The sequence below is a fragment of the Pinus tabuliformis genome, chromosome J (assembly GCF_031772625.1).
Source record: "Pinus tabuliformis cultivar Carrire ecotype Pingquan chromosome J, CPIR1, whole genome shotgun sequence".
NCBI classification, from domain to species: Eukaryota; Viridiplantae; Streptophyta; class Pinopsida; order Pinales; family Pinaceae; genus Pinus; species Pinus tabuliformis.
Genome location: NC_142295.1, coordinates 140352300 through 140362948, shown reverse-complemented (window position 1 = coordinate 140362948; position 10649 = coordinate 140352300). Strand labels below are relative to the sequence as shown.

At 30.8% G+C, this 10649-nt stretch overlaps 1 protein-coding gene across 2 annotated transcripts; it reads right to left on the bottom strand.

Annotated features, from left to right (window-relative positions):
• Positions 1-2984: 2984 nt before the first annotated feature.
• On the bottom strand, positions 2985-6547 carry LOC149226027 (cytochrome P450 720B2-like). Of its 2 annotated transcripts, none has more exons than XM_089375195.1 (7): positions 6041-6547; positions 5377-5704; positions 4526-4675; positions 4259-4441; positions 3998-4090; positions 3556-3674; positions 2985-3434 (listed from the first exon to the last, which is right to left on the bottom strand). In XM_089375195.1, exons 1-7 carry the CDS (start codon positions 6262-6264, stop codon positions 3332-3334), a joined length of 1200 nt encoding a protein of 399 aa, XP_089231321.1. In that variant the 5' UTR covers positions 6265-6547; the 3' UTR covers positions 2985-3331. The 2 variants fall into 2 exon arrangements, with proteins under 2 accessions (XP_089231321.1, XP_089231322.1); XM_089375196.1 differs by having other exon boundaries at positions 4205-4441; positions 6041-6297.
• Between the last annotated feature and the right edge of the window lie 4102 nt (positions 6548-10649).

The window sequence follows — 10649 nt, the reverse complement described above, 5'->3', positions numbered from 1 at the left end:
GAAACCTCTGCTGTGATGATGGAGATATACTGCGTGGGTTGCCTCAGGGACACCCTGCTAGGCACTGTGAGGGTCTTGCTTTCCACTCTCCTCAAGGGCTACGGGAGCACATATTTTAGTGGGATGAGTTTCTTGGCACTGCAGGTCCATCGTCCTTTTGGTCACCCACAGGGCATTCTCAACCTTGGCACCATGATTCTTGATGGAGTAGATCTTCACAGAATGAACAGATCCATCCCTGCAACTAGGGGGTTGTGGGTTTCAGAGATTTTATGGGGAATCATGTCGAACCCAGGCCTTCATTTGTGGACAAATTACTGTCCATTAAACATAGTAATGTTGTTGATGCCCAAGAACAACAATCCCACTATCAAGACTTCAAAGTAGTGCATGCAAGGAACGGGGCAAAGATCAAGAAAAGCAGAAAGATGGTGGTGAGATGGTTGAGAAGGAGAAGAAGAAAGCTATTGGCTACTATTAGATTCTCATGGCCCCAAAATTGAAAAGGAATAAAGTTGGATTGAGGAATGGGGCTACAAAAATTCATCTCAGTCCATCTGACAGTAACATCTGTGCCAAGGAAGATCAAGATCCTGCTCTAGCTTACAACAAAGCAATAACAATTTATGCATAGTGTTATCTTCAATAATATTATTGTGCAAGAATACGTTGGTTTTCTGTTATTATATTCTTTGTGCAACTGCCTTCAATTCCTATTTGATTCGAGAAGTGCTTATTATGGCATACATAAGAATTTTGAAAATCATGAGCCACTGTGGATGAAACACTGGTTTATGTAAAAGTTTGAATAGATATATGAATCTGAAAAGGGAAAGTTCAGTGCCTTTAGTCTGCTACTTCAATATATATTCTTAGCTTATGTGGATCAAACATTGGTATGTGTAAAAGTTTGAATAGATATGAGTTTGAATTTTGTAATGGGCATGTCCAGTGCCTTCAGTCCACTGTGGATCACACATGGGTTTGTTTAAAAATTTGAATAGATATATAAGTCTCAAATGGGCAAGTTTAGTGCCTTCAGTCTGCTACTTTGATATATACTCTTAGCCATTGTGGATGAAATATTGGTTTGTGTAGAAATTTGAGTAGATATATGAGTGAATTGGGCAAGTTCAGTGCCTTCAGTCTTTGATATATACTACTCTTAGCCACTGTGGATGAAATATTGGTTTATGTAAACATTTGAATAGATATATCATATATGAGTCTGAAATGGGCAAATTCATTGCCTTCAGTCTACTACTTTGATATATATAGAGTATATATATTTGTTTACAGGATGATCACTGCATGCATTTTTAACTTATGTCATTCATTAATCAAATCGATCTTTCAAAGACACAATAGGATTTCCTAATCTTCCAGAAAATGGTCCATCCATATTAAGCCATAAGGATGAAAACCAAGCGAGATAATAATCAGTTGATGCAAGTGACTATTGTTGAAAAGTATTTCTAACTCTCGTTTTACTTTGACATTATTTTATAATCAAGAAAATGTGGGAAAGGAGGCTATATTACAAGCCCATTAGATGAAGTTGGGGTAGATTTTATGGTTTGAAACTAACTCAACCGAAATTTTCTACATTGTTTTTATCAAAATGAAAGCCTGAGAAGATAGGTGCAGGTGAAGCAATGGAGTTTTGAAATAAATGAAGGAGGTATTGCATTTTCTAGAAAAAATGCCATCATCCACAACCGATTAACCAATTGTTTCTTCCTATGTAGCATCCTTGCTTTGACATAAGTTGGACGGAGATGAGGACTTACACCCACATTCCATATTCAACAGCTCTACTTAGATATTGACATAACTCATATAGACATCTCTATGATTGGGACTCAGTAACGGACAAACTCTGCTGTGAACTCAGCTGCTTATGAAATGGCCAGAGTCTTCTTAAAAATTTCAATATTTCTACAGTTGAGGATTGTAGCAAAGCTCAGGGATCAAACTTAACTCCATGCTTATGAGGCATCCGCGTTCTCACAGTTTACTTGCAGCTCATTCTCAGTTTTAATGGGAAGGTGATATATGGTGTATTATTGTTGCAGTGGCAGGGGATGGATTTTAATTGCTGGCTGGACCAAAAGAAATTGATGCAAATCAATATTAAGTAGTTATCGATAATTTTGCCCACTGAGTTCCGTGAGGTGGAGTATAATGCTTTCCTTACTTATCAAAGAGTATTGATTCCTTTTCAATAGGAGAAGCATGTGAGTGTGAGTTTTATAAAGAAGATTCTTTTTATTATTAACAAAAATATAGATAGTTAGTTTCATTTTAAAGGGTTATAAATATGAGTTATAAATACAAGACTTAAAATGTTGTAAATATTTAAAGGGTTGTAAATATGAGTTATTAATTGTTTTTACTCAAAACCTGATAAATAGCAATCTAGCAATTTCTTTTTAATTGAGTGACTCAAATTCATGTTTGTTGAGGTTGAAGGTAAACCCACTAAAGTGGAAAAAATTGTGATTCCAATAATTAGAGGGACTGTCATCATGGGGTGATAAGAAATTTAATATTCCAAGAAGAGGAGGTAGTAGTAGATTCTAAATGAATTAGCAATGCAACAACATAAATGTTTGCAACAAATTTAGAGAGATCCACCTTGTTGAATAATGCAAACACTACATGGATAATGGATTTCCGCACTTTATGCCTTACCTCATTTTCTTTGCAACATCTCATGCAAATGCTAGTATAACACTTTGCAACTCTCTCTAGTCAATAAATTTTTCAAAATGAAATAATTTAGCAACTTGTTCCATATGTGAATACATTTCATAATCATAACACATGTATATCATGTCTTTGTCTCCATGTATATCATGTCTTTGTCTCCATTGGTTATGATTTTTTTTTGTTGTTTTTCAATTACAATTTATTTCTCAATATATCCACAACTTGGAACCTTGATTAAACAACTTTTTTATCACTTCGAACCTTACTTAAACAAGGATATCCAATAATAGCTGATTAATACATTATCCCCATGAAAATCAAAGTCATCACGGTTCAATACAGGAAATACGTAAGTCTATGATTAATACATTATCCTCACGCTTCAATACAGGAAATACATAAATATCCTTGAAATCTACTCACACCAACAGACATGATATTTATATGTCCATAGCGGGGCAATTATTGTTTTAAGCTTCATACTTATTTACTGTTTTTAATACTCCACATTGCATGAATCAAATCCTATTATAATGCGATTAATTATCCATTCATTCAAACTTATTTACTGTTTCTAATACTCCATATACTGCATCAATCAAATCCTATTATACTGCGATTAATCATCCATTTGTTCTTGAGGATGTAGACGGATAGGAAAGCCTTTAGTCAAGTGAGAAACAGGAAAGTAGGAGATCTTATCATCATCCAGTGGCTCCCATCTGCAAATATTAAGACAATTTTAGCACATTCTTGTAAAACACAATGTACATGTACAGCGTTCATAAAATTGATGTCTTAATTATCTTGCTGCGAATGAAGTATAAGAATGAAGTACATGACCTGAATTTGGTGATGAAGTGATGGAGAAAGAGGCCCAGCTCAAGTTTTGCCAGATGCATTCCTGGACAGAGCCTGAGACCCCCTAAAAAAGGCATAAAAGACGGGTTCTTGTAGAGCTCCTGCAATATAAAGTCCGAAAGACTACTAACAGAATTAGACACAGAAAGATTACTAGGAGAATTAATTACGATCAATCATCTCGACACCATATATCTGGTCTCAAATATAACAATTATCAAAGTTTAGGGTAACTGATAAAAAAAATACCTAAGGCAACACAAATTGATAAAAGCTACGGGAAAATTTTAAATGATCTTCATGAGTTCATTTATATATATAAACATATGTTACAAAATTTGTAACGAGGATAAAAAAATTCTAACAACCTATCACCAAACAGAAATCGTATGGTTTGCCATGAAAGCAGTAACTAATTACATACACATTGGGTGAATTTCAGTGACTGGTAGTCATCCCAAGTGAGGTTTTGGTTTCTTGGACTCCCCTTTCTCTTTAACAGAGCGTTGTGTTCCGCCTGTGTGGTGCATATTCCACCATCAGTGCAGTCCAAGATATGAAATGCTTTTATTTAGAATACCAATACCAATACGAAATATGAAATGCTTTTATTTATAATACATTGACACACCTTCAGCTCCCGAAGTGCCTGGGGACAGTCCGTGAGAAATTTGATAGCAAATACCATCGTTGAGGCTGAGGTCTCGTGACCAGCGAAGAGCAGGAATAGTACAAAATCTGCTATAATTTCTTCTGAATGCAAGTCTTCTTTCAAGAGTTCTCCTAAGAAATCATTATGGACAACTTCTGGATGCTCCCTTCTGTACTTTATACTCGCATAAATCTTTTTCATCAGAAAATCTCTGGCCTGCAGCGATACTAGTCATTACTCATCCGGTAAGAACCAATTAAATTAGTTATCAGTAAAATAAGGGAGAAAAGTATTGAGTACCTTCAATCCTTTCCAGTACGCTGTACCCGGGATTCTAATGGGAAGGACAACGAAAGATTTAGAAAAATCGCCGAATGCTTTACCGATCTCTTCCGTCTCCTTGGACGGAGATAAGTCCAGCAATTGTTTTGCCATCAAGTTCAGAACAAACTGTAACAAATATCACATGTGAGACAAATCCAATTTAAACGGAAAACAGTTAGTTCACCACCATACATACCACATGGGAGACAAATCCAATCTGATACCAGTAATAAAAGGCAGGTTTCGTAGTTCAATTTGGTTTGATTTCGATAAATGTTTAATAAATCCATAAAGATTAATGCTTAAATAATGCGTAGCTTTTCTACACTTTAAAGAATGCTTAAAGAATGCATAGCTTTTCTAGAATTTAAAGAATGCTTAAATTTTTCTAAAATTCAAAGAATGCTTAAAGAATGCATAGATTTTCTAAAATTAAAAAAATGAATAGATTTTTTTAGAATTTGAAGAATGCATTTAAATTTGAAGAATGTATAGATCGAAGATTTTCATAGTTATTTATATTTGAAGAAATTTTTCTCATGGAATCGTGTATAGGACTGTGAAATTTTTCTGATGGAGAGTCTACCCTAAGAATTGAGAGCATGTTCCTATATACAGTTACATCAGGAAGTTTTATGGAGTTGAGAGCATGTTCCCATACACATTTACATCAGGGAGTTTTCTTTAAATATACATAGATTTTCTGGAATTTAAAAAGATGTATGATTTCTAAAATTCAGAAAATACGCAACATTTCTAGAATTTAAAAATTGCTTGAAGAATGCATAAATTTCTATTTTTGGAATCAGTTTCTTGATGGTGCTTACCTGGTGGCACTCATCATGAAGATGGATATGCCCCTTGGCTTGCCACTGGGCGAAGGTGGTGTGCATAAGGTTCTGTATGTCCTCCATGAAGTGCACACTCAGCCTCTCTAGCCTCAGGAAATTTACGGCCGTTCCGTGGAGCTTCTTCTGGAGATCTCCGTACACCGAAAGTAAACCGTATTTGCCGATGAGTTTTCGAAAAGCTCTCAGATATCTGAATTGAACCAGCCTGCTTTCGTGTCGCAGAATATACTTGTTGAATTCTGGATCCACAGACACAATCATTCGAGATCTTCCAAACAAATTTGTTCTGAATATCTCCCCATACCTGCGCAGTTCGCGTTCACAGAATTCACATATTGTATTTGGTTTATAAAATATGCGCCAATGTTAGAATTAACAGTACCTTAGCTCTCGATCCTGAACGTTGAAATTAGCAATACTTTAGCACTCGATCTTGAACGCTAAGGTTAAAGAATGCATTAAAGAATTTAAAGAATGCATAGATTTGCTAAAGAATTAACGGTACCTTAGCTCTCGATCTTGAACGTTAAAATTAACAGTACCTTAGCACTCGATCTTCAACGTTAAAATTAAAGAATGCATTAAAGTATTTAAAGAATGCTTAAAGAATGCATAGATTTTTCTAAAGAATTATCAGTACCTTTTCTCTCGATCTTGAATGAATTGGCGTGGTTGAGAAATGGAATTAATCCCTTGCATGAAGCTCAACGTCTCCCCAATCAATGGCCACCCACTGGAACCGGGAGGCAAATTGTAGCCTCGACTGTCCTCCCTCCACACTATTCTGTAGAGTTGAAGCAGTAACATCGTCAGAACGAAACAGACGAAGCCCACCAGCCATGAATATGTGACAGTTTCCGCCATTATCCCCAATTCAATGCTTTCCTCGGAGAACAACTATCCCCTCTCTTACTTTGAATGCTATAAATGGGCTTATCAATTAATATACGCTACGTTTAAATTGGTCCCCACTTGCCCCCTACAACTCTGTATTCCGGCATAGGATTCCAAATGTTTTCGTCCATTTCCCATGCCCCGCCCGCTACTTTGATTGGATTCTCCTTTTTGTTTTGTGCGCGGGCTAATTCATCCTAAAACCAGTACACCATCTGCTTGAATAACCTCGTGTTCCTGATGCCAGTCTGAGCAACCACTTGCAAATGGTTCCAGTTTGATGGTGCTATTGTTTTCTACTTTAGGCCAGAATTTCAAAATATACCGTTTTCTACTTTATGCCAGAATTTCAAAATGTACCAGAGAATCTCAAAATTTATTAGATTTGATGTAAAATCTATATAAAATGGTCGGTAAACTTAACTCTATTGTTTTCTACTTTAGGCCAGAATTTCAAAATATACCGTTTTCTACTTTATGCCAGAATTTCAAAATATACCGTTTTCTACTTTATGCCAGAATTTCAAAATGTACCAGAGAATCTCAAAATTTATTAGATTTGATGTGAAATCTATATAAAATGGTCGGTAAACTTAACTCTCACATTAAATGGTTAGTACACGTCTATAAATTAAATGTGTCCAAAGAGTTTCACTCCAACAATCAACTAATTTCATGATATCTCCGTCTATGGAACGTTCCATGATTTCTTGGATCTCAACAAATTTTTAGAGATATTTTAATATATTATTTTGTAATTTCTTTATTTATTTTCCGATAGATTTTTGTATATGTTTTTTGAAAAATTACATTTCTTCTTATTTTAATTAATCTTGAAAATTTTAATTTGGAAAATATAGTTGAAGTGTTATTATATATATTTAAGATTTGAGGTTTTATGGATCCAAAATGTGGTCTTCTAACATTTTAGTATGTATTTTTTTCCAATTTCACTATTGTCAATTGAGTTTGATTAGAAGTTATGGTAATTTTTTCAAAACTTACTGATTTTTTACTCTCTTTATACATAATATCATATGTTTAATTCATCAAATATAATTCTAAAACTTATAGCTGACTTACTATTATATGTCTCTTGAAATCTCTGAATATTTCATAATTTGAGGATTTTTACATAACAACATATAGTTAAAATACCACACTCACTTATTTAAAATTTATTTAAGGATTATTCATAAACCCTAACTTCACAAACACATTTTTAACATATTAAAAAAGAATAAACTGAGAAAAACCAATTTTGTAGAATTATTTGTTTTAAAGCTAATTTTAAAACTGGAGAATTCATATATATATATAGATACTTTATAAAAATATTCAAATATATGTTAGGATCAACACAATTACACAATTACTCTCTTCTTCATGAATTTTAAAAAAATAATGGAATTTAAAGACAACTTTCTTTAACCATGTATATAAGCACGTGAACACAAAAGATGAATCCTCTCAAAGATTTTTTTTGTTGTTGTGGGAAAAACTGTTATATAGAAGTTTTATTGTGTGATGGTTCTTATTTTTATGAATATTATTTTATAAAGAAGCAACTAGTTTATGGAAGCTTGTGGACACTATTTTTTCTTTCTTTAATATAGCTATCATATATTTATTTAATTTTAATTTTAATTATTTGTCATGAAAAAATTCAAGTTTTTTTTTTTCTACTAAATAAAAAACAAAAAAATGATAAATGATATTAAAAAATTATTAATTTTAAATGATAGAGAGAAAACCTACTTTAAATGAGAAATAACGTTACCCAGTATATAACCAAAAAATACAGTAGATGAGCAACTGTTATTAAGGAAAGCACTTCATATATGTATTAAAATATAAAAAATATATTTAGATATTTCATAAATTTTATATTTTAACTTGATATCTAATTATATAAGAAAAGGAAAGAAAATGATTTCTAACTAATTTTATTATTTTTATAATATATGTACTAGATTTTACATTATAAACAATATTATTAAATTTAGAGTTGACACTTATTTATGAGAAAACTTAGTTAAAATCATCTCATTATTAACCATACAACCTTGTGAGGGTGCTCAATGTGGTGACGAAAATTTATGAGGAAACTTACTTAGAATAATATTATTATTAACCTTATACTTTTCTAAAAGTGCTTAAGGTGTAAAGGTGATTAAGTTCATAAGGGAAGGTTATTTAATGGTTTAAATAAGATAATAACATCTATGTTTGTTGTAGTGAGTTAAGGTGGTGGTATTGATAATATTTATAGTAAATTTAAGTAATTTTATATAAGATATAATTGAATGAAGTTATAGGAAAAAATGAATATTACACTGATACGTAAGATGAGTTAATTTATTTGGAACAGTATAATTGCTTATATTATATAGTACAACATAAAACAAGAATAATTAAAAATATACTATTATATGAAAATCAACATTTTTTGATATATATCCAAATAAGAGAAAAAAGTAACTCATTAGCCAAGTGATTCTTATAGTTGTCATACAAAACTTAGATTAAAATAGTAATAATTAAAAATAAAGAATAATACCAATAATGTGTATATGTATAAATCCAAAATTGTAGCAATCTAATTCATATAAATATCTAAAAACTAAAACTAAAAAAAAAAAAAAATCTCATAATTTTAATAATAATAAAAAAAAATCTAAAAATATAAATATTTGAAATTATTTATTAAATTTATTACTACTTAAGTTTATTAATATTTCACAACATAATCTCTAAAACCAGTTAAATGAAATTGTCATAAGTTATGAGAATTCTATTAAAAAATTAATAATTTTTTTTTAAAATCCATCACCTAAATTATATATATATAGATAAGTATTAGTAATTTTTACTATTGAAATATATTATATACATTATTTTTATTTTAATATTATATAATATACATTATTTTTATTTTAATATTATATATTTTTTATATTTTTATTTAAATTTATATTTGGTTAATTTTCACTTAATTATATTTATATTACATTTATTATTTAATTTATCATAGTTATGTCTAAAAACTAAGTAGTGATCATCAATGAATTCATTCATAAACATATTTAAAAGTAATTTTTTTTAACATATAATTCAAAACATTCAAAATAAAAACTTTGTTCTATGCTTTCATATCTCTAATAGCTATAATCTCTAATAATATTTCAAAATAAAGACTTTGTTCCATGCTTTTGAATATCTCTAATAGCTATAACTTCTAATAATATTTCATTATTGATTTAATTTTTTTATTTATATAACTTCTAATAATATTTCATTATTTGTTGAATTTTTTATTTATATAAAATGGATGGACACACCGTGTATTTTTTTTTAGATATTTGGAAGCATATAATTATTGAAAATCTTTATTACATAATAAATAAAAAATAGTTAAAATGGTGTTACATAAGCTAACAAAAAATTCTATTATACATAATCTTACAAATATACTAGGTTTCTCATAGTCCAAGCAATTAATAGAAAGCAAAGAAGAAGGGACTTTTATATATTATATATTATAGACATTTATAATCTCAAAGGCCTGTTTACATTAGTATGTACAATTCAATTGTTACATTGAAAAGTCAAATGAGAACGTGTAGGTTTTGTAGATACTGTATTTTTGAGAGGGGAGATATTAAGTTGATTTACAATGAAAGAACACTATATTTTTTTTGTTATATAAGCTAACAAAAAATTCTATTATACATAATTCTACAAATATACTAGGTTTCTTATAGTCTAGGCAATTAATAGAAAGAAAAGAAGAAGGGACTTTTATATATATTATATATTATAGACATTTATAGTCTATAGTATGTACAATTCAATTGTTACATTGAAAAATCAAATGAGAATGTGTAGTTTTTGTAGATACTGTATTTTTGAGACGGGAGATATTAATTTGATTTACAATGAAAGAACACTATATCTTTTATTGTTTTTCTAATTAGTTTTATTATAATTTTGTTTATTATATTAATTAGTTTCATAATATTTTTTTTTTCTAAGTAAGTTTAAATCTATTAATGTAACATATGGTACAAAGAGCTCTAGGCATCAGAGTATCGCAAGATATCAAAAATTGAGTCGCCCGCAAGGGGAAACCAGCCCGAGAAGCGTTTGAGAGCTGCCTCGCAAGAGGAATCGAGCCTTGACTTAACAACAGTGAGCCCAAAATCTTAACCGACCACTAGGGGAAACCGACTCGTACATAGATTTAGGACGAATTTAACTACAAAAATCAGTTTATACAAGCTAAGATACGTAGGTGACAAAACCAGCAAAATGCTCAAAAGACATGGAGACTGACAGGGCACCATAATTCCAAA